The 25,605-nt window shown below is 40.4% G+C and overlaps 1 protein-coding gene across 3 annotated transcripts in view; it reads right to left on the bottom strand.

Annotated features, from left to right (window-relative positions):
- Window positions 1-25,605, bottom strand: part of lgr4 (leucine-rich repeat containing G protein-coupled receptor 4) — a 79,066-nt gene that overhangs the window by 41,171 nt on the left and 12,290 nt on the right. For all 3 annotated transcript variants that reach the window (XM_064335788.1, XM_064335789.1, XM_064335790.1), the window contains exons 2-3: window positions 12,538-12,609; window positions 4,907-4,978 (exon numbers count right to left, since the gene is read on the bottom strand). In XM_064335788.1, the coding sequence (XP_064191858.1) occupies window positions 4,907-4,978; window positions 12,538-12,609 (144 nt within the window). The remainder of the gene's footprint in view (window positions 1-4,906; window positions 4,979-12,537; window positions 12,610-25,605) is intronic.

Here is a 25,605-nt window from a genome sequence, read left to right as displayed (position 1 = left end):
CTGAAAAAAAAAAAAACATGCATACCTGGTCATAAGTCACATCTGCATGTCACAACGAAACTCTCCAGCACACCCACATTGTGAGCAAACAGAAATCAGAAGAATAGGAGGTGGACATGACATTCTCTATTGCCAATCCTTCTCTGGGCAGAAGTGTGAATGGCTTGTACTGTTCCTCTGCTCTCTACCAGTACGTGAGGGCAAGTGTGTGGCCTCTTGTCTGTTAATCTCCGGAGGATTTATGGCAACATTATTACCTGGCCAACAGTACCGGATCATTGTGCTCAGACATAATCGGGCCCACCTATCTTTCTTCCTCCACCTTATCAGCATGTTCAGGCGTCACTATAGTGTTTGTGGAGCGGCTTTTGTTTTCCTTTCTGATCAAAAGTAATCATGATATGGGTATGTACAATGAGAGAAGGGAATTATGGGTATTGCACTAACAGAGCTTTGAATTTTGACATGGAAACGGGTGGTTCTATGCAACGTAGATACTGGGTCATTCGACAGGAATGTTACAGTAAAAACGTAATAGGGCAACATTAATAAAATCTGAATGCAGTAAATCAAATTTTACAAAAAGATTTTAATGAGCTGTACACCAAAAATGTGCTACAACCCATTTTGCACATTGCTCCTTGCAAACACACACTAATGCACAAGGATTATATGCAACCTGCAAGCATTGCTTATGCATTAAACATAAAACAAACCGTTCATGCAAAACAAAATGTTTTAATCATTAATGGTTTACTCTTGTACATCCTGGGATTTGAAGCATGCTTTTTTCCACTTCTGGCCTGTTTATAAACAAAGGAATTTCCTGGGTTAACCCCGTTTATATAGCACCACCCCAAGTTTGCAAGTCATGTGTAATATGCATGTCACCTCAGCGTTGGGTTATTTCTGTTTTGCACAACCCCTAAACACAGGCGGCTGTTTGTTTACACCAGGCTTTTTAACAGCAGATGCAGCAGCTTGTTCTAGTCAACTTCATTATCAGCTCCACTAGCTAGTTAGCTTCTGAGCCTTCTTACATGGCAAACGTTTCCAGAACATTCATCAGCCACATACTGACATCCATTTAATCATACTGCATGTAAATATGGAATTCTGAGTTCACACTTCACAACACCGGAAACCTGGACAAAAAAACAAGTTGGCCCACCACTGGACGGCGACAGTTCTCCTTGGTCCAGTAACCTGGGATGACCCATTTATACCAAATGCTAAAGCAGGAAACCCCGGGTTGCCAGGTCTGTGTAAAGTAGGGGTCATAGATATCTGACATGGGATTGCCACTAAATTTTTATTGCAAATGTTTCCCAGTGTTTTATTTTTCTTTTTTTTATGAAAAATGATGTACTACTAATGATTACGGAGTTCAAAGTCTCTTCTACAAGGGGGACTTGATATAAAAAACTGTAAGTCAACAATCAAAATGACAATAACAGGGATTCTACAGTTATGTAAACAGGAAAATTAACAGCAGGGATTACACTACATTACATTCACCTAGCAGAGACTCTCATCCAGAGCCAGCTACAAAGTGGACAACATCAGTTCTACTCTCAGGAATACAACAGTTCAATACCACCAGAAGGCACATTATAATCAATACGTGTATGTACTCAAATAAATCAGGAATATGCTATTTGCATCATAAACAAAAAGTAAATGAGAATGAAAAGAGGGTGGCTAAAGAGGTCAATGTGCGTTGGAAGATGGCCAGTGTTTCTGCTGTCCTGATCACCGTTAGAAGCTCATTCCACCACCGGGGTGCCAGAACACATTGGAGACGTGACTGGGAAGCAATTTGCGTTTCAGCTGCATTTCATACAGTTAGTGATTCTGTTTCTGAGTGAAACAGCTGGAAAAAACATCATTTCTGTTTCCTCTGTCCCTTAATGATGCTCTTCCCTGATAATGACTGAACAGCTGAAGATCTTCCCACACTGGTAGAAATGGTATCTGGAATGGCCACAACTTTGTGTGGTTTTGCTAATGTAGTTTCAGAATATGTAGCTGACTGAAATTCCACGCTGGGATCCCCAGAATGGATGTGACTATGTATGGGTTTTCTGCTGCATCTGCAGACAACTTAATGGCATGAGGTGCTTACCGCGGTAGGAGCAGTCCTATGAGGTCTGTGTGAGTTTGCTGGTGTACCTTCAAACAAGTTTTCCGTCCAAAAGTTTACAAGTCCTGTGAGTTCACTGGTTTGTCATCAGAATACGTGAGTTACTGCAAACACTACCCACACTGGGAGTACTGGTATGAATACTCCTTTGTATGGATAACTGCATAGTTCTTACTATACTGACAGCAGTGGTTTGGGTGTTCCTCAGTGTGTAACACAACTGATACATTCATGCATATGGAAAAACAAGAGGGGAAGGGGAATGTTTCCTCAGCAAGAAAGTCCTCGAGAAGAAGCTGAGTCCGATTTTTTCAAGACAAAACGAAACCAATATAATTTTCAAAAGTCTTCATTTTAAATGACAAAATTTTCATTTAAAATAACAAAATAACAATACGTTTTACTAGTAGGCAACAACTAGTAGTACGGTTTATGACATCCACATACCACTTTGTGGTATGAATGGCACGGAGTTCACCACGTGAGCTTATTTTGTAAATACCCCAATAGATTAATCAAGTGCCGAACCAGGTTGGGTTTTGAATAATTGACCATGCACTACTGTTAATGCCGTTCTGTGAGTCCCAGGCTCTTACATAATCAATCTTATTCAGGCAGTGAGCTTCCTCCCTGCTCCCTTAGTTCTACACGTGCATGCTTTTAAGCAAAGAATACCATTTTTGCATGCAACTCAAAAAGGTGGGATTACACCACGCCTGAATTGGGTGGACTTGCGTCAGATCTTTGATAGCTTGACCTCTCACAGCATTAGATAAAATCAAAGAAAAAGGAGGGGGGGGAAATGCAAAATGGAGTCCTAACATATGGAAACAAATTTGGCTGAATGTCACGATAACAAGTTTTCTGAAATCCAATGTTTTCTTTTGTCAAACAGGGCTGAACTAGGCTATATTTCTGTCAGGTCCTATGCAGCCACAATGAACAGTAATGTCACGTTATCTTACATACAGCAACTTGATCCCAAATTTTCTCAAATGTGGTACAGTCCTCAGCATTTTGATATTGTTAAAATACACAATTCAACAAATTATACAAGTAAATGAATAAATATAATCTTACAATTCTTTATTCATTATGTCACATTAGCCTTGGCCTAAAAAAATCACTAGAAATATATTCAGTATCCGTAAACAAACTGCAATAGGTCTTTGTTGAATTTCTCTAGCTGCTCTGTAGGGCAGTATCTCTAAGCTAAAAAAAAGTGTTACAATAATGATATCAGCTTGTCAAATATTTTGACAGGTTATCAAAAACACCCTGACACTAAAGTATTCAAGGACTTTTAAGTTGCCCAGCCCTGTGAATTGCAACTCTGCTACACAGCTCCTACAAAAGATAAGGCAAGAACTTCTAAACAGCCTTTGTCTCAAACTCTAGCACAATTCAGATTGCAACAGAGGGTTTGCTGCCTTATATATCCTTACTTGTAGAACATGCTGTACAGAAGCTGGGTGTGAAAAGTGACATTCATTTCCCCCCGTTTTATCTTTGATACATACACTAAAGATTGACCATCTGTTTCAGAGTATGTATTTGAGTACTGTAGGAAGTTGCACACAATGCAGAATTGTGCAAGGACTGTCCATAGAGGAAAGGGAACAGAAGGGGGGAAAAATCAGGGAATCTTGTTAAAAAAACAACAAAAAAATCAATAATCAACTGTATTCTATGATTTTTTTAAATAACATGTCACCCTTTAAAGTAGTGGTAACCCTATGTATGAAGATCTACCATCCCGAAAGGTTTCATTTTCAACTCTAATTTGGCAGACATGACTCAACTAATTAGCAGCTCAACAAAGGTCTCTGAATGAGGTGTGCTTTGCTGGAGTGAAACAATGCAAAGGCACCTTGGCCACACACAATACATTTTTTATTTTTTTTTAACCTGGTCTGTTAAATAAAAAGACCAACAGGGCATGACTACATAGAGAAACCTCCAACATTATTGACACCCTATATTAATATGAAAAGGACTGACCTAATATCCATTGATTATATATATATCAATAATCCATCCATTATCATACATGCAGGAGCCTATCCCAGCATCTATTGGCGCGAGAGGCAGCAATACACCCTAGACAGTTCACCAAGCCATCACAAGGCACACAAACCATTCACTCCCAAACTGATAGCAAGGGACAATTTTGACACTCCAATTAACCTAGCATGCATGTCTTTGGACTGTGAGAGGAAAACTAGAGTGCCCGGAGGAAACCCACACAGGCATGGGGAGAACATGACACACAGAAAGGATTCAAACCAAGAATCTTCTTGCTTTGAGGTAACAGTGCTACCCACTGCACCACCGTGCCGCCACAGGACTGTATGAAATAAATACAAATAATGAGCTATATTATCATTTTCTAATATGTCAAATATTCCATTAATGAGTCATTTTAATCAATGAAAATGATCAATTTAATTACCCACATGTAATTGGGTAGTTTCTCAAATTACCCAATTACATGTGTCACACTTACTGGCACCTAATTGTGGCGCATGTAAATAGGAAAGTACTTGGGACAGTACTTCTCTGATGAATTTGGTTTCGTTTTAATTTTCCAGACTTCAATTTTTCAGTCAATGCCCACGTGATATTGTTAATGATGATTACCAATGTCTAAATTACATTGATAATCATCAGGATCATCAGTTATCATTCTCAAGATATTTGTCTGGACTAAAGCATGGCCCAGAAGTGCTCTGTGACGATATCTGAAGCAGAATGATTACTTACAAGACTTTGAGCTGGTGGAGGCCAGACAGAGCTTCGGGGTGGATGTAAGTTAGGTCGTTTCCAGCCAGCCGTCTATGAGGAGAGAAAGACAATGACCACACAATGAGTACAATACAGTACACGCATCAGCTGAAATTCAAAATAGCTGAGGCCTGGGAATATGGCGGAATCTGAATGCCAAGGTTATACTCTCTCATCACAATCTGCCATCGGCTTACGAGGCTACATCAGCCAAAGAGTTGCATCAAGCATGGGGTCGAAAGAACAACAAGCTGTGGCAGTAATGTAACGGCAGTATTTTGTCTGGAGAAAACAAAGAGAAGGGGAAGAAAAAGGGTGTGGACCCATCCGTGGCTAGAAAGGAGAGGACAGTACGGGCTGTCTATCCTGCAAAAGAGCTTGAGGTAGGCTAATCCTTCCTGTTACTTTACAATGTTCAGTTATGGTGTTTTCAAGTGAACCTTGGAAACAAAAGAACTGGAAATTCATACTATATTTACAACTCGAATGATTCGAATGAATCAAACAAATCATACTTGCATAATTAAATAATAAAAAAATAAAATTGCTGCACAGACTGTCGGTCAGAATAATATTATAATTAGATAATTAAACTTTTACACAACTAACCTAGCACAGAAGTCAAGTTGTGTGCAAGAAGAAAAAAAGGGCTATGAGATGCGGTCACATTGGTTACGGAGACTAATGACCAATCATAGAATCTGGACACTAGTACAGTAGACTGTACTATGGCTAGGGGCACCAGTTTCTCTCTCCTTGTGTTCTTGCATTGTACCTTCAGTCCTCCGCTAGCTAGAGGTTGTGATAGCCTCTTTGTCAAGCCCCTTCTCAATTATCCCATTTGCACCACCTCCATAAGCTGATAAAGTTGAGAAAATAATTGCCACTAATTAAGCGATGTTTACAAGCGACATTCAAGTGTGAAACTCAGTTAGATTACTTACAAGTGTGGACATGCTGCACATGTCCACACTTGTAAGTTTTAAATGTTGTGCAGGGAGGCATGATAGGTTTTGTTTGAAGCAGTGGGAAATGCCCACATTAAAAATGAGAGCAGTTTTATAACATTTAACATTTTGCACACAAAAGTAAAATAAAAAATTATTTAGTAATCACTCATCAAAATAACTAATAACGTTCTTCAATCAAGACTAAGTAGAATCAGCTGTTTTAGTGGTGGGCTAAAACTAAAATGTGCAGCCAAGATAAGATTGGACATCCCTGCTTTATATTGATGCATTTTTCTTTTTACTGCAGTGACACTCAATCCTAGTCCTGGACAGCCACAGAGACTGCTGGAGCGACCGATTCAACCCCAAGAAACCTGGTAACCCGAGTGAACTGTGTAATCAATTGCTCCAATTTCTCAATTGCTGTGATACTCAAGTTCTGAGTAACAATGAAAGCCAGCACACCCTACGGCTCTCCATGACCAGGGGTGAAGATCACTGGCTCAAAGACATTCGCAGCATTTAAATGTCTGTCCATGTTCATTTTCCTTCCTGACTCTCCCCATATTAGATCACCTAACTTGTTAATATAAATTAATATACGATATAATGACCATTGAAATACAAATTTAAATCACTGCAGGTCACATGGTGGAGACAAACTGGTGGTCCTGACTATAGATTCTCATCACTTTATAAGGATGCTAAACAAATAAGGCATAGCAAATTGGCATACAGCACAGGAAATGTTAAGGCTTTTAATTTAACTTCTTTATCAGGTAAGTTAATTAACATTTGTCACTGTCCTTTAATTGACTCACTCCATGAACTGAACTAATGTTCTATGTCTGTAGCCTACCTTCCCCAATAATTATTTTGGCTAGCAGGCTAGTTGGTAAAAACATTAGCCAGTAGTTTCTCTTTTAATCTTCACAACAACCACAAATTAAAATGAGCTCAACAGCACATAGCTCTGGCACATATATATTAATGTAGTGTGAACCAAACAGCCATGTTGACTTTTGCAGTGTGCATGTCTCCAGAGATCAGACTTATGCACTTGTATGGCATATAGCTAGTTATCTGTCAATAGCATTTACATTAGGGATTCACGGTTAATGTATCAAAAAAGAATCGCATGTGTTCGGTTTTCTTAAAAATCCTCTTTTATGTCTAGCAAAGTTTTCAAAATAATGAATAAAATCTCAAAATAAAAGCTTTGCCCTTTTTTAACATTTTGTCATAAAATGTTTAGGGGGCGATATAGCTCAGGAGGTAAGACCGATTGTCTGGCAGTCGGAGGGTTGCCGGTTCAAACCCCGCCCTAGGCATGTCGAAGTGTCCTTGAGCAAGACACCTAACCCCTAACCTCTAACTGCTCTGGCGAATGAGAGGCATCAATTGTAAAGCGCTTTGGATAAAAGCGCTATATAAATGCAGTCCATTTACCATGTTTATATTGGCCATATATACTTGATGTCATAGGACACTGAAATTAAGCAATAAAAAGATCTGTTAACTCATGCTGCTTTCATTTAAATTCCTATACTCCTCTTGAGGCATATTGAGGGGCTATTAAATTATCTCCAACCTTACCAGGGCTCATGATGTCAAAGACATTAATGACACCCAGTCAGGGCATATAAAGGACAAAATTATCCATAAAAAAATACAACAACCTACAAAAAACATGACCATGACCATATGACTGTACATTGAATATTGTGTAAGCACACAGCAGCATTTATTGGATGCACAATTGGCAGCAAACTTTATATGGATGAGAATAGTCTCCCCACAATCCCTTCAGCAGATCAAATTTATTTATCAAGAAAAAGATACAGTGAGAATGTGTTCAGAATGTGGTTTCAAGTCCACATTCTTTGCAAATTTTTATACGCACACAGATCTTTGGTAAGCAGATGTAGGCTACGTGTATGTGCACGTGTTTACAAAAGTGTGTGTGTACACAGCTTTGCTTCATTCACACATTTATGAATTTTTACCATTTAAAAATGTGTGAGACTGGGTATTGGGCCATTGGGGGCACATGGCTTTTTCTACCCTGGTCCAGGTTTATCACACTTTGAAGAAACAAGAAGTGGCTCATAACTGATAGGCTCCAGCTGGTTAAGACCTGTGTGAGCACCAGCCACCCCCCCCCCCACCCACCAATCCCCCAATCCCCCACCCCCCACACACACACAACGCAATACTGATGCCACTGTCCTGATAAAAAGCATTTACCTGAACTAAACAAATAAAAACAGCAGGGTAAAAATAGCTTGCACGGAAGAAAGTGTCTTGCAAAAGTCTAGCACGCTCACGAATACCTTCTCACGTGCATTCGTATGCATGTGCGTGCATCTTTCCCCAAATGTTTTTGATTTCTTATCTCCAGATATCAGTGTCTCCAGCTCTCCAAAAAATCTAAGGGACGGGGCAGTTGCATTCTTGGTATTCTTCTCTTTTTAGAAAAAGGAAAACAAACAGCAAAAGGAAGCATTAATTAGGAAGCTAAAGGCATGACAGGCACTGTGTGCGGTTCCCATCATGGTTATGAAAGCTACTGCCTCTGCACTGGAGGTCGAACATTGGGAGGCTAAGCCAGGCAAGAGAATGTCCTGTCATTTTCCAAAAAGTGCATTTCACCACATCATACTCCTCTGGCTTTGCTGATGAAAAACAATCCAAAGCAGGTAAGAGGGCCTTCTTTTTATCAAAACCAGGTTCAGTTTGGCTACACTATATCACCTCATAGACCTGACTGCAGAGCCTTCCAAGTCTTCATTCAAAATGTAGATTTGTAGTCTTATCTTGGAGACTCTATCTTTGCCTCTCCGTTAATTTAATTTGTTACAAACAATGTGTAAAGTGTAATAAACAAAGGTATAAGCCCAACAGTGTTTAAAAGATGGATTTCCTTTCCTGAGGATCATTATTTAAAAACCAGTGCTGTATTTTTCATTGTTAAAAAACCCCAAAAGATGATAGAAGACATAAGGAAATTTCAGCATACAGCATTGAGACCCCTTGATTTGTAACAGGATTATGTTGACCGATTTGGAAAGAGAGACCTGTAACCTGCACAAAAGCGGAATTTCCAAAACATCCACTCAAGTTTCATTCTCATTTGAACCCCCCCCCCCCCCCAACAAAGTCGGGACATGTTTCCCAAGGCTGAGCAGAGAGGAATGTGCCTGGCCTTGTTCTGAAAATTCTCCTCCCTCCTCCACCCCCCACCCACCCACCACCTCCAAGAAAACATAGCCCTTCACCTTGCACTTGAGAAAACACCACTCCTTACAAGCTCTCACCTCACAACGGATCCCTGATTGCTATTCTTCGCCGTGTAACTGTCAGTGTGGCAGGAAAACCGCAGTGTTTTCCAGCAAACAGGACAGGAGGCGATAGGGATGCAGGCTTGCGTGACTATGAGGAAGGGAATGTTCCGTCAACCTCAGCACCTATTTATTCCGCTAACTGTGAGTGAGTCAGGGCGCATGTAGATCCCCATGGGCCACCTTGCCATCACCTGCACGGTGCTTTCCTCTGCTGCTGCTCTGGATGGACGGGCCGTCATTACAAAAGTCCCGCCTGCCGTGGCAATGGACATCATCTAATACACTGCTGGAGCGTTCATATCATTGGGTAAGTGACTCGCAGTAATGGGAGACCACCAGCATGTGGTGCCAGGCATATTGTTAAGGCATGACAGTCAGTCTGAAGCAGTTACCTTGCTTAAGATTAAAATGGCAGCGCCTCACCTGCAACCTACAGCTTCACAAGTTATAGGCCTAAGCCTAGTTCCCCAACCATTATACTATCTACCATTATTCTACCGCATTCTACCATTATACTACCACCCACCTAGCACTATCTTCTATCCTTTTTTGTGAATCCATTTTGTGTGAGTGTTCTCTGTGGCAGGGTTTGGTCTTGGAGAGGAAATCGGGGGAATCTGGGGCCAAGATGACTGGTTAAGTGAGCATAAACACCTGGGTTGCAATGACTAATCAGCTCAAGAGTGCTTCTTTCTACAGTTGTGGCCTGAGTCCGGAATCCATACGCCAAAAAAGTGAGCTTGAGACCAAGGCCGAAGGCTTGGCTTAAGCTTTCAAAGGCACTTTGGTTCATAAATGTAAACAGTAAGACCTAATCAGCTACCTCTTCTGCCTTCTTACTGTCTTTATGCGATAGCCATCAGACACTGGCAGAAAGGGGCGAGGCATTTATTCTGTTCATCAAGTGCAACAACGATGTACATGTGTAGCCTATGTCCGGGATGTCTCTAGTTAATAAGCAGGAATACAAAAAAAGCTTGCACCTTAGATTGGCTGTGCGGTGGCATGAATAGTCATGGTTGCTGAAGTCCGAGTAGTTGCACAGTGATGATTGCTGCCAAGATTGATGAGAAATTAGCCACTACACCACAATAGTGGTGAAAATTCTACAGAAAAAATGGGTGTAATGTATGACAGTCATAGTTCACACGTGTAATAGCAATGTATTGCACAGGTCTAACTATACTGTAGTGTACAGGTATAATATTACTATGGTGTACTTGTATACTAATAATGCATACAGTATTATACTTTTACCTTTTTGTAAAACTGAATGAAGAATACGTGCGCTAATTTTACAAATGTAAATTTTCACTGAATCAAGCCGCATCTCAAATATACTCGTAGATGCTTTGTGAATAGAGGCCCTAGCCCACCATTGTAAATGGAATGACATACGGAGACTAAATTGTGCGGGGAACCGTAGTGACAATTTTAGCCGCCGACTGTTGAGGAAGTGCTTTTTTCGCGCCCTTCCTCCGCGTTCCCCTGCATTTCTGTCGCAGAGTGCATGCTGACAGGTCATTTTTTGCCCACTTAAGGCGGCTTTATCCAGTAGGTGACCAGGCTCTATTCTGGTGAGCAGATTTTCACTTTACCTCCAGCTGAAGGGAGCAAATAAAACAAATGCAATGTGCCAGCGCCTCGCAAAATCCGCGTTGTCACAAAAACCAAAATGGATCCAAGCGAAGCTTTCAGCAACTGTGAGAAAACTTGAGTTTCTGTCCTGCCTCTCTTTTCCAACAAAATGGCTTTGACTGCACTACCCCAACAAACCTCAGCACAGCTGTTTCTACTCACATTACCTGCTTCTGAGCACAGGGCAAAACATGCATTTTTTTATCCACTTAAGGACAGTCATGGCCTGGACTTGATCTCAGATGTGCTCTTTCTCTCTCTGGAGTATATGGGAAGGGAGGTTACGGTTTGTGAGTCCAAGTATTCTGCTAGTGCTGTGTTATTCGTCAGTGGCTTCGTAGGTTTGAATCACCACCTCCTGTTACTACTGGAGCCTCACCTACATGGGCTCATGATTCATCTGATCATTGTTTTTTTACAAAAAACACCTCAGGAATTTGGTGGACTCAACTCACATCTGACTGTCAAATGACACTTGGCCTTACTATGCAGAACTGAAGCAGGAAACTTGCTTATGAAAATTCTCCGACAGAATAAACTTTGCACATTTCTTTAATGTTAAACTAATACACGAAGGAGAGTTAAACAGCATAACGTGTTTAAATATTTTACGCATTATTGTAATCATTCCAAATTGAAATACAGAACTGAAATTCGGAGGAGAAAATATGTGTATCAGACTCTTGTTGTTCATACATGATATACATTCACTAACCAAAGCAAAGAGATCAGGTAACTTAGGCACACTTATTGCAGAAAATAAGAATGAATTAGATGCGTACATTGGGTGTATTATTAGTTTCACACAATTCAGTCATTAAAAATGTTACAATGACATTTTTCAACGTGATGCAATGCAAGACCTTATTTCAGAGCTGAGCGTTGCATTAGAAATTGATAGTCTCTATGCCACGTATTTGTTTCAGAGTTCTAAATACCAGTAACAGAAGTTCATTGACTTGTTAAAAATATATTTTTAGAACTGACAAATTAACAATCCTATCTGACTTTTTAGGCAGAATTTTAACAGTGACAAATGAGTTCTGTGGTAAAGACTTTCTCATTGCCCTGGGCGGTGGTACCTTATAAGTACGGTTGTTAAGCAGTCGCTAAGGAAAATGAAGTCACCATTTACTATTGTATAAAAGACAGCACTAATACGAAGTCCTTTTTAAAAAACCCCGCCCACTCCACTCAGACCATTTCTGTCAGCAATTAAACTGTCAAAGCATTTCTTTGTTGTGGTCATATATTATTGCTTCTCATATAATGCCTTCAGAATTAAACATTGTCATAAGTGGTAGGCTAATCAAGGAGATTTTATACAAACTTCCTATTAAATGTAAGAAAGCTTACTGTTTTGCAATTAAATGTAATAAAACTTATTACAGTATTAAAGCATTTTAAAGGTCATTCCATTGTACATTACTGCCTTTAAAATGTTGAATAGAATCATAGGTCACTTTTCTGACTTTATCACCTGAATCAAGTCGAGAATTCAAAATTCAACAGCATTATAGCATAGCGTAATAAAAGCATATAGCATAATAAAAGAATTTCTGCATTAAAAAATGTTTTGCATTTTCATATTGTGAATCAGCCAGATTTATCACATTTAAATCAGCCAGACTAAAAACTCACTGTCCAGAAAAGTTAGACGAAACAGCCAATTACTTACAATTCCTCCAAATATGGGAAATTTTTGAAGACATTGGCAGGGAGTTCTGTGATGTTGTTCATGCTGATGTCCCTAAAAAGAGAAAAAAAATCAGATTTGCATAAATCATTTTCAGCCAGATAAACTAAACATCAAATCAAAACCCTGCAGGTACTGAGGCACATTTTGCAAATTCAAAGGGTAACAAAAGATACACTGAAATAACAAAGCGCGCTGAATCTACGATAACACATGCAACAATAATTGTCATTTCCGCGTGCGTGTCATGTCACGCTACGGGGCCTTTGTTTTTATTTTGGGGGGGGCGGGGGCTGCCAGCAACTGGTGACATAAGTATGTATGTGGGACATGAGCCGGAGGCCCCCCCTCGAAGACCCCTGAGAGACCCGCAGCCAAGAGAGATGACAGCTTTTCGTTTTTTCAACATGCTTAAGAAAGGGCCAGGCGTGTGTCTGCATGCCAAATATGCACGCATGGCCTGAGGAGGTTTTCTATTGACAAGCGACTTGTGCATGAAACCAGGTAGAGGTGAGTCTGCAGGCAGAATGCGGGTGGATTTTCTAAGGGGAGGTCTTCATGGGGGAGTGGGGGGGGGGGGTTAGGTTCTAATATTTAGATCTGTCCCGCCAGTGTTTAGAAACCTAACTTTGTATAGACCACCAAAGGAATCAGCCTGCAATCAGAATTTCTTTCCACGAACTGCCCAAAAGATATTTCTATGACACGCTCATCTTAAAATCAAGCAGTCACACACATAAGAGTTTTGACACCTATATAATAACCAGGGCCGCCAGTTTGACTCCCCTTGCTTTCTCGCATTGTACTTCAATCCTCTGCCAAACAGATGTCACGATAGCCTCTTTCTCAAGCCCCTTCACAGACAATGTTCATATTTGCACCACCTCCACAATCTACGTTGATAAAGTAATTACCACTATTTAAGCACAGATGATGACTGACAGCGATGTTCACAAGCAAAAACTCACGTGTAAAATTCAGTTTGATTACTTACTAGTGTGGACATGCTGCAGTATTTAAAAATATTGTACTGGGGACATGATAGGTTTGATTTGTTTTCAAGCAGTGGAAAATGCACACACTAAGAATTAGTGCAGTTATAAAATATTTAACTACAAAAAGGAAAATAAAAATCATCATTCTTCAATCAAGACCTTAAGTAGAATCAGGTGTCTTAGTACTGAGCTAAAACAAAAACCTGCAGTCACATCTGCCTTTTTCAGAAAAGACTGGCCAATATTGGCGAATATAACCACAATTTGAATCCAGCCTCCTCAACCAATTGCTTCATTGATCAATTGCTGCGCTACTCAAGTACTAAGTAACAACGTAAGCCAGCAGACCATGCACCTCTCCATGACCAGGAGTGAAGACCACTGGCTCAAAGACATGTTTTTCCTAGAATTTAAACTTCCATCCATGTTCACTTTCCTTCCCGACTTTCCCCACATTAGATCAACTAATTGTTTCATAAATGTCTTGATTAGAAACTCAATTGTACAATTAGTCACTTGACTGTGCTGTTGGAGTACCACTGGAGCCCCCTGGACGATAGCCACTGAAATACAGGTTTCAATCCCTGCAGGTCACACAGTGGAGACAAACTAGTGGCCAAATAATAACCACTGGTGCACTACAATAAGCAATCATCAAATTAACAAAAATTAATGATGATCAATTGGCTGGATATGCCTTTCTCAAGCTCAATGCTATTGCATTCTCTCTAAACTTTTACTTTATCTGTGCTTTTAATTTACAAGTGACACTCGTTATCCCCATTAAAATTGTATACACCTATTACCACTGTTGTTTCACAAAACGCACACCTGAATAAGCACCCTTTGACAAACTGATATTGTCCTGTCTGTGTTCAATAAGAACCATACTCTCAGCCAACAGCAGTTCAATAGCAAGACATGAACATACGGCTGATAGCTCCATTACTAACCTTGAAAATATTACTGTGGAATTCTTTTCCATAATGTATCACCCCTTTAAAACCTATTTGACTGAAATCTTCAATTTCAGTTTTTTTTTTTTTTTACAACATTTTCTGGTTTCAAAGAACAACCCATATGCACCAGATGGTGAAAGAGACTGAGATAAAATAGAGCAAACATCCTGTGTTGGTTAATGAAGCAAAACCATTTTAAATAGCCCATCTTAGATTTCCCTGCCAAGTGCTTCCAACTGTAACAAGTGCGCATATGGGCTGCAGTTCATGGGAGGATCACATTACCTTCTCGCATACGGTTGCAGGCCCTGGCCATCCGCCTGCTATCTTTATTTACGATCCCCCTCGGTTATCTTGCTATCGAATTACCCCGCAGGCTGTTTCAATGAGGCATCAAACCCCTTTACCTGCTGCTGCCTCGGGCCCCCTATTTAGACGATGCTCTCAGCGGCCCTTCGGATACATTCTGCATCGCTCACGCAGTCGCCGTTCCCCCCGTCGCTGTCGCCCTAGACCGGCGAGGCCACGGGACGGGCGAAAAATGGTCTGTTAGCGCAATCACCGCGCAAAGTGCAGGTTTTCTCATCAGCGCCTTGTGGGGGTCTGATGGCCGCTGTAACCTGCCACAGGGCAAGGGGCCGAGTAGTGAATCAGCCGTGACACAGACGGCAAAGGTCTCCCAGAAGAGTCTCAGAAGCACATGCATAAAACACATTTTGCAGGTATCAATGAATCAAATTATCCAGAGTATCTGCCGTGGGCGCTTTGTAATACAGCCACCTGCATGCATACTACTACAGGCACGCTTTTTTTGACGGTCAGGAAAGCTGCTTGTTTTTATCTGTCCTTGTGCTTTCAGTTTTGATGGCTGTCCTGGGACTGTTTGCTGGAGGGGTGCAAGGGACTTGACCAATTGTTGATTAAAAAAACCCTAAGCAAACATTACCAGTGCCAAGTAGTGGGATTAACATGGGGCAAGAAGTCAAAATAATATTGAATAAAATACCTGATACACTTTTAACATTGCTCCAACAGTCACAAAAAATAAAATTTGTTCAGGTACTGAAAAAGATAATTCCTGCAATACTATATCACTAATGTAATAATATTAATAATAATAATTTGTTCTACATACAGATATGTGAACACTGCAATCTGAAGCTCCATAGAGGCACTGTAAATCCTGGGAAAATGGCTGTGCATTTTTTCATAGATACCTAATCCCTTGTAGTACTGTGTGGTCTGCAGAGTGGAAAATAGTCACTGGCTCATGGACAAGTGCACAGGAGGAGAGCACGTGCTTCGCCTGCAGTGCTGAGAGTGCGGATCCAGGTGGCACAAGGGCACTTCAGAGGCTCGACTGGCGTTTCCGAACTATCTCATGCTGAAGAATAACATTTTCGCCATTTAAACAGGAATATATGCTCTTTCCTCTCTGACAAAAGAAAATTTTTATTGGCTATTATTTAATTTCAATACTCCCAGCCATGTTTCCTGCGGGATGAAATTTTAATTTGAATGATCTGTTCTAAGCAGTAATTACATTACAATTCCCCAGATGCTTAGATCCAGAGTGACTTTACAAAGCGGAGAACATTAGTGTTAGTCTAAGGACAAATGTGATCACCAACAATGCACAGAAGGCCCATTTATACTGTGTGAAGTTAGCCGAATAAACCAACAACCAGTACTGCAGACGGCAGTGTAGTATAATGGGTAAGGAGCTGATCTTGCAACCTAAAGGTCACAGGTTCGATACCTAAAGGCACATCGCTTCAGCATATATCCAGCTGTACAAATGGATGCAATGTAAGTGCTATGTAAAATGTTGTGTAAGTTGCTCTGGATAAGAGCGTCTGCTAAATGCCTGTAATGTGATGTAGGCCTACTGTATGCAAAAGCACATGCCACTACAGAGAACCTACCATTTCGGTTATAAAAAGCATTATTGTTCCAAAAGCAAATCAAAAAACAAAGAAAACAAGAGGATGGCTAATGACGGTCAGGGAAGCCATGGTGCAGTTTGAAGAGGTGGGTCTTCAGTCTGCATTGGAAGATTGGCAGGGTTTCTGCTGTTCCTACTGCAGTGGGAAGCTCCTTCTACTACCAGGGGGCCAAAACAGACAGGAGAGGTGACCAGGAAGTGCAGAGCTAGAATTTCTAACATCATTACCCATTAAATAAAGCTACCATGTAAAAATAAAAAATGAAACTAAACACGTTAATTCATGTAAATTTATTTTCAAGAAATCCCCCACCACCCCCGAGATACTGTATAGTGCTTGTGCACTCCTTGAGCAGTCCTCGAGTGCTCGAGTACTTGCGCCCATCCCTAATAGGTAGCATTTGCCAAGTAACGTTTACTAATTTCGCTCATTATGATATAGCCTAGTACTTGGTAGTTGGCTATTCAAAGACAGCTAGCTAATGTTAGCGCTACATCTGTCATCTTCACCTTCACCAAATCTTGACTCAAGCCAATAGATTTCTGCTATCATTTTGGTCGTGCAAAAATGAATAAATGTCCGAACAGAGTTTCACAAATATCTATCCTTTTTATTTGGACTGCTCAAACAATATGGTTTTCCTTAGACCTACTGCTGCCACAATTTACTGCATACATGACACATGCTAAATCGCCTGCATCTAGGCAAATAAGGAACTATATTTTGTGGTGAACATACACATACAAAAATTGGACCTTTTATAACAATTATATTTTTTAAGCACCATATAAGCAGAATAATCTACACCGATGTGGTTCTTAATGATGTGAAAGCACATTTAAAATAATATATGCAAAACTGAAATATAGCTTAACAGCTCTCCAATTATATAACAAAAGCTCTTGTCCAATCCAAGTCTTATTTCTATATCAGGATATCCAGGACAGTAACTCTACTTATAGCAGATCTGAAGTTAGCATGGCTATGGCTACATCATGTATTTAGTAGCTAAATGTTTCAAAGATAAAAGTTTGCACCATTTGCATAAATCTATGAAACAATTAATAAATCTGCCAAATCAAATATTAACTTAAATGTCTGACATACTAGAATGTTTACAGTAGCAATGTATATGCCTACATCTACCAGATTGGCCTGGGCACCTAGCCAGCCTATTGTATAGTTGTCTATGGGGTTAGCCAGCGTACCCAACAGTGGACCTACTCTGAAAACCTGCCAATGGTATGCCTTACACTTGGAAACAATTGTGCAGTCCATGTCACCATGAAACTATTTGGCCAACAAGATATTTTACATAATCTTAATTCTTAAATAACCTGCCCGGTATCAGATTAATTGTACTAGCATGGCTGCATCATAATGGCAGCCACTCCTATTCGGAGAGCAAGGTGAAAAAAAACATTGGGTAGGCTACATAGATCTAAGTAAATCCCAATTGAGAAGATGACTGAACCAACGTCAAAATCATTGGGATTATGTAATTTCTCAACATTCACTTCTATTTTGGTGCATTGTGTCATTGCTCGGATACAAATCTGGGGATATTTTTACTCCTTCATTTGGACACGTTTTACCCGCTATGACACCACAAGCCCTGTACCACTGTTGGCAGAATGACGAAAGAATTGTCACCAAAACTTCCCTCCCCACGTATTCCAGACAGCTCAAAATCAAACCTCATAAATATTCTGCTGAGTGAATATTTCAATTATTCCATGGCAGGGTCTTTAATTCTTAAATGATCAAAGACGTTTCTCTGAAAGGAAGCACACGGTTTGACCCTGAGGTAACGTTCATGATTTCCACATTACCCGAGCGACTGACAGGGTTTCCTGCTCCTGACCTCAGACAGGACTGTGTTAAAACCCAATCAGGTACAATTACCCGGTTAGCCCCACTTCAGCAAAGCTCTCGCACAGGTTTTATAGTAAACAATGCCCTGATAAAAATGAAATAGGGAAAGTTAACTTTTGAAAATGATGTGCACAATTGATATCAAAGGGAAATGACACAGCTCCCTTTTGATGGGCATGGAGAACACAAAAGCTCTTTGTTCATGCGGGCCCTTTAACAGGAGTGCACGGCAGAGGGGGCCAAGCGTTCACTCCCCAGGAATGAGAAAGGAAAGAGAGCGGTGAACAAAAAATACCTTCCTCATGCATTTCTGAGCCAAGGAAAAAAAACTTTGAAAAAAAAAAAACCTTGGAAGACGTAGACTTGCACTGCCTTTAGCAATAACCGTTACCCATGCTTCCAGACACCGAAACCTCCGGTCTGCACGTTTAATCATGAAATGAGAGTGAGAAGGGTGGGGGGTGGGGTGACCGTGTTTGAGAGGGAGAGGGATAGAGGAACGAGAAAGTTCACATTCTCCCACCCGGCAGCTGTCCTGGTGGAGAAGGAGAGCCAGTAACTGGGTTCTTTCACCTCTGTTAACCATGAACAAAAGTGTCATTCAGTTTCAAACGGACAGAATATGCCAAAGGATGGTCAACTAACTGAACCAATGGAGTGGAATAACAATAGTGCTGCAGCTCCCCCCACTCCCCCACCCCATTTTGCTCCCTGTGTTTGTGCTTGTGTAAGCCATGAAAAGAGTTTAATTAAGATGGCTGACACTCCCTCTGCGCTTTCATCAAGTCACCATTGCTCAGCCTTTTTTTCTTGTGTCATTTTTTTCTCGTTAATGCAAAAACAAAAAAAATAGCATCAGGGACAAGCGCAGAATGTAGAAATGAAGTCAGCTGTTGGTTACTTCCAAATCCATGCGTCCTCCTTGTCGACAGGACCTTTTTTATATTGCCTGTTTGAGGCGGCTGTGCCCCATTTTGGCTGCCAAAGTTTTTTTTTTTATTGACATGAATACATTTGACATGCCTGGCCTGTCTCCCTCCCTCAATTCTTGAGGCAGATTCATGAATCACGACTACCTCTGCTAACGAGGCAGATTTTTGTTGACACAATATAAAGGCCATTTCTCAATTGTAAATTGCTCACATTATGCAATCCAAGTAAGCTGTATTTAACCGATTTAAATGCACAAAAACATTCTGCAGACGATAACAGGTTTCCACAGGTGGGCAGAACAGCACTCAGGCTTGCCTTTGGATGTGCTTACTAGTTAATATGTCCTTGAGTCACTCATTACCTCAACTGCCTATTTGACCTCAGCTTCTAATTTTCAGTTAAATCTCCACTAAAACTAACAAGTGCTCACCTATCAATATAGGCCTACTCTGCATTTGCTTTTCTGTATTTGTTATATGGCAATACATTCATTGAGCACACAGGCTTATCCAGAGTGGATGGTAATGTAAGGGAACATATGTGCATATGATGTATTCAGTGAGTGAATTACAATGTCAGAGAGCATAAGTGAGCCAGGGGGCAGACACGGCTAACATTTTTTTTCCAGACAAGTGAGTTTACGTGCAATATATCACTAACTTGTGCCAACCTAGATTCACAATATAAATCACATAAAGCTAGCCCCAATATAAAACTATAAATCATTCTATAGCAAGATTAAAGGAATTACATCAAAAAGAGCCATAGGGAATGGGAGGTTTGAAGAGGTAGGCTTGCAGTAGCCCTTATTCCATTAGGCTGCATGTTGTAGAAAATTAGTGCCTGTATCATTTAACTTTTCACCGAATTAAGGTTCCTCTGGAAGGTTTTTCATTAATAAAATGGTGATGGAGCATGAAGTACTGTCCTGGGCTGAAGTGCATCAATACATTGCACTGAAATAAATAACATTAACTAACTAGTAACGTTAGCTATGTATATGCTCTTCACTCCTACAAATTTAACTTATCAGACCGAACAACATTCTTAATGATGTTCCAAACGGTTGATTTTGGTAAGCCTAAGGTTTGGCCTATGTCTGTTTTTTTCATATTTCTCAGCCTCATAATGGCTTCCTTGACTTTCATTGACACAACTCTGATGACAACTGCAAGTAACAGATTCCAAAGGCAATCAAAAGCCTGGAATCAAGAGCAGATACTGAAAGCTCACTTCTAATTGCAGGAAAGAAGAAACTGAACACACCTGACTAATCAGAAACACCTGTGAAGCCATTTGTCACAAACATTATGACACCCTACAATGGGAGGGGGTCTGTGTAAAAAAAGTGTTGTTATTTTTAACATGTTGAAACTGAAATTTATTAAAATACCATTTAATAAAAGCAAAGATTCTGCAATTTAACCACATTGTCACACACCAGCATGACACCCCTCCAAACCCCAGAATTCAGCCGAAGGCTAATTCGGCTTACGCAGAGACCGCTCCCTCCCAGGTTTCGGCACCAAAATGTCATATGCCAGCGTGACACCCCTGGGAGGGAGATGTGGCAGTTCTGGGAAACATCGTTGGCTGCAGCTTGGAGAGAGAGAGAGAGAGCGCACCCACACAAACACAAAATGAAATAAACAGACACCTTCACCCTTCCCCCTCATGGGTTTCCGGGTAAAAACAATAAACTAAAACAACAAATTAAAATAAATACAAAAGAAAGTAAAACAAAGCGACCGCTTGTAACTGGTCAGCTTTTCAGACCAGTTTCTTCATCCTGGTGTGTGCTGACAAACACGCAAACAAAAACTAAATAAAGAAACACACTCCCGTTGTGAGGTCCTGATCTCGGCCCTGAACTGTGGAGAGGAACACACCTTTAAGCACCTGGGCTGATTAGTTAACCCAGGTGCATGCGCTCACTCCACCAGCCAGTGCAGCTGAGACCAATCTGCTTCTCCAGCGGACCGAATGCTACACACATACAAATTGTTGGATTACAAATCAAAAATTATGGAGTACAGAGCCAAATGAAGAAAAAATCTGTATGGAAACATTATAGAGCTCTCTGTATAGCTACTGGTACATCACCAAAAGTGATGCTAGTAGCTCTGCCCAGCACTAGATATATACCATTTTACTCTAAAAAAAAAAATGTTGGTTGCAAACAATATCCTTAAGTATGCTCAAAAAAATTTGTTTGACTTCTCAGATTTCCTTAATGAAAATTATGGATAGTGGTTGCAACTAAGTAGCCAAAATGTGATGTCTTCAAACTAATCAGTTTGTCACAGCCCACTTAATACTGCGTGCAACCACTGACCAACAAATTTTCTTTTTTGGGTATAGATACGAGGCAAGTGAAAAGCTGTACTCAGTAACAACAACAACCCTCCCCACCCCCCCCCCCAGGTCAACCCCATATGAACCAATGCCACCAATATACTGGTTGGTAGATCACATTGTGCTGGCCATTGGAAAAATAAATATCAGGCCAAAAAGGGGGGACACCCCTGCCTTAAAGGGTTAAATAATCACATAATTAATATTATAATGATTGTTATTTCACATAAATTATTATTACGTTAGTTTTCATATGGTAGTGCCCTCAAAACATAGTTGGATGCATTCCCCAATTTTAGCAAATAAACCAAAACCAAATGCAAAAGTAATCTTATTTTATTTGTTCATGAACTTGCAGCTGTAACGTTTTAGATTAAACATAAACCACTCGAAGCTCTGCTTCCATTAAAATGACTATTCATCAAAGAATAAATTCTAAAATACAGAAAACGTAGCACACCCCTGAACAACTGCCTTTTTAACAAGTAGGTGGGGCTAACAGTCACTCCCATGATTGCTGAGTGCAAAAGTAGGAGAGTCTTAATTCATGCAAGGGAAAGCTCAACATAAGACAAGACAGGAGACAGGAGGAGAAAAAGAAAAACATTCTACAATGAGGCATTTTTGCCAAGACTACGGCAATCTCAGATACTTGAAAAGGGCAGGACCACATGCACATGCTGGGTGATATACCAAAACAATAATTATCTAATGTAATAACAGTCTTCACCACCAAATGCTGCATTACCTTTCTTTTTGTTGTTTTCTTTTTAATTATACCTGAAGCGATAGTAAACAACCAAACTGAGGAGGCTGCGTGAAATGCTTCAGACGAAAAAAGCGTCAGTGTTTTTTTGTTGTCAATTGGGTGACCATAAGACAGCCAATCACCAGCAAGGCCTTGCAGCTTCCATGTGATCATGTGATGTGTTTTTGTCAATCACTTGGAAGCTGCGAGGCCTTGCTGCGGATTGGCTGTCTTATGGTGACCTAATCAACAACAGCTTTTTTCCCCCAGAAGCAGCCCTAACGCATCTCTCCTCTTTCTTCCCTCCCGCTTCCCCTCCCCTGCTCAAAAGCTCTTCTTCGGCCATAACCTCCTCATTGGTCGCCTGTCATGGCCTTTCCTTTTTCCTGGCTTTTCTGTTTTCGGCTGCAGCCAGAAGTGGACCTGACAGGATGGAAACGCAGCAGGAACGAAAACCCTAACAAAGCAGTCGTTCTAGGGAGTAATTTTTCAAATTACTCTGGGGGAAGGGGTGGGGGCCTTCGTGCTCTCATGTTCATTTTGCTGGCTTTATGAAGCAGTGTGAACCTGTCCCTCAGTCTCTCCAACTACCTTTTAACAGCTTAAAAAGACATGAGGAGAGACATTCCACATTGGAAATGATGTTTCCATCAATACAATGTCAAGATGTTGATGGCACAGATGTAAAAACGTTTAGAAACAAGATCTGGTAGTCCTTGGCTTTGGCTGTGATTGTGTTCCACTGCAGAGTGTCTATGCAGTTGTGCTAAGGGCTGAGATATAGATTTTTCATTCTGGTTTGACAAGTTCATTTACACAAATTATCAATGTTTATGTCCTTTATAAGAACTATCAGTATGATATGAATAGCTGTACACAAATATGTGCTGTGTGTATGTGAATGCACAAGAGTGTGTGCCTATACGTATGTTTGTGCGCGTGCATGTGTATGTCCGTGTTCGTGTGTGTGCCGGCGTGTGTTCGCCCTACCCCTTTCCCACTGGAAAAAGGCAGGGGAACACTGCCGGCCTTGACGACTTGAGCAAAGTAATAAATCACCAGGAGGCCCTGAAAGAGCCAAGCAGCTCACACTTCACAGCCCTCCCCCCCACACAGTGCTTAGCTGCCTCCTCCTCCTCCAGCAGACTCTGCTTGAAAGGTAATTAACACCTCTTTTAGATCCAGCTGGGAGGCTCTGCCCACTCCATGCATCTGAATCGTCTATGCCCCCCATACCCCCTCCCCGTGTAGCCATAACAAACAGGGGGAAGACAGCAACCCTCATAAACAGCGTGCGCCCATACCAAAGTCAAATATCTCATGAATAGGCTTATTCTGGGGGTGGGCTGTGCTCAAATCAGATTAGCTTCAGCTACAACAAACTACAAAGCTTCAGTGTTTGAAAACCAAATCTCCAGAAACCTTTCCATATTATATCATAGGGATTACTCATTATTGTATTCAATGATTAGTAAAGACAGAAAAGGTAACAGATCTTTAGAGCTTATTACTTGTAAATCTGACACAGCTGGCCAGCCCACAAGCATGAGCATATGAATGATCTGCCTGCAATTCCTTCATTTTGGGGTCATCCTATTTTTCAACAAAATCAACATTTGGATTTCAGTGACCTTAACACTGGTGTCATTTAGAAATCTGAACCCATGAAAGTCTTATCCAAAGGTCACTTATCTACATATATACCTCTCCTAGTACGGAAAAATGCTCCCCTTAGGGAAAAATGACCCAAGTATTGTGATCAAGTACTTGGGATTGTAGTCCATTTGGAATAGCATAAAAAACCATAATAGGTTAAGTTTCATACTTACATTTTATGAGTGGGCTCACTTTTCTATAAGGGGGGTAGCTTTTCTAGAACAGAAAAATTACCTGCGGGTCACTTTTCCTTGGAGGTCACTTTTCTATCTGACACTGGAATTAGGCTAGATCACGTGTAATGTATTTGCATGCTGGCGACTGTAGCTCAATACAGAAATGGCCACATATTTCAAAGGCTGAAAACATGGTTTAACCAATAAGAAACCAATCAAACTTCTCACATTTTTTACTCTGAAGTAATGCAGAAGAAAGTTAAGGGTGAAACTTTGAATACTTTGAAAACTTTGAATAAACACAGATAAAACAATAACTTATTGATGCATCTTTTTAGTGCTTCTAACCCTATGTTTTAAGAATGAGTAGAAATACAATCATGAAATACTCGCATCTCATGTTCCTTCCTCCCAATAAAAAATTCAGAATTCAAAACGGCGTCCTGTGGATCACCAGGACAAGTATGCAGAAAAATAAAACATTTATCCACTTCAGACAGAAGATAATCTTACATACTCAGCCATTTATGTCTTTTCCATGGGATAAAAAGTAGGAATGTACAAGCCTCACTTGGCAGGCTCATAATCTTACAGAATTATGAGCCTGACTTGGTTGACACTGACGTGATAGAAGTCCACCCAAATTCCAGGGATGTGCTTCGCTGATAAATCAAGAGGAGTTGTTTCTGAATCATGGTCTTGTTTATGTGGGACGTTTAACTGGAGATGCCGATTCAAGCCAACTCAGATACTGACCTACAACATGATGTTGGATAAAATTTGACAGAACCAATTAGACTCCAGAAAATTAAACACATAAACTATTACTTCACTTTCCAGACAACTCAAAAAAGAGTGTCTGGGGTCGAGACATGGTCACTGACAAGAAACTATGTGGACTAAACTAATGTGCAAGTTATTTGGAAGGCTGCACAATGTGCCAACAATACCTACGATGTATGGTGATAGTAATATGTAATGATATGTATGATGCAATACCACAGTACTGCCACATTAGTATTACTACACCTTTACAGTAGTAAAGTAATAAAACATTTCTTTGTTGAGCCAAAAGCAATTCAAAAGCCCAGTAACTTTGTTTAAAAACTAAATCATATCCTTTATAATGCCCATGGCCAACTTTATTTCGATTTCAGTCATGTGTCTGGAGATCAGTACGACTGAAACAAGTTACAGCTGAAATTGATTTCTCCTGGATGGTCAACGTACAATTTACACCAGAATTGATATTCAATATGTAGATTTTTTTTAGAATTATTATTATTATTATTTTTAAAGAGGAATCCTGATAGTAAGAATTGTGATACTTTACTGGTATCATGTTGGAGAAGTGTTGTATCACAGTCTTCATTTGCTCTCTGCCAAGCTGCAACAGCCCACCACAAT

Source organism: Anguilla rostrata, chromosome 5, assembly GCF_018555375.3.
Source record: "Anguilla rostrata isolate EN2019 chromosome 5, ASM1855537v3, whole genome shotgun sequence".
Lineage (NCBI taxonomy): Eukaryota > Metazoa > Chordata > Actinopteri > Anguilliformes > Anguillidae > Anguilla > Anguilla rostrata.
The sequence above is the reverse complement of the archived record's forward strand: the minus strand, read 5'-3'. Positions and strand labels throughout refer to the sequence as shown.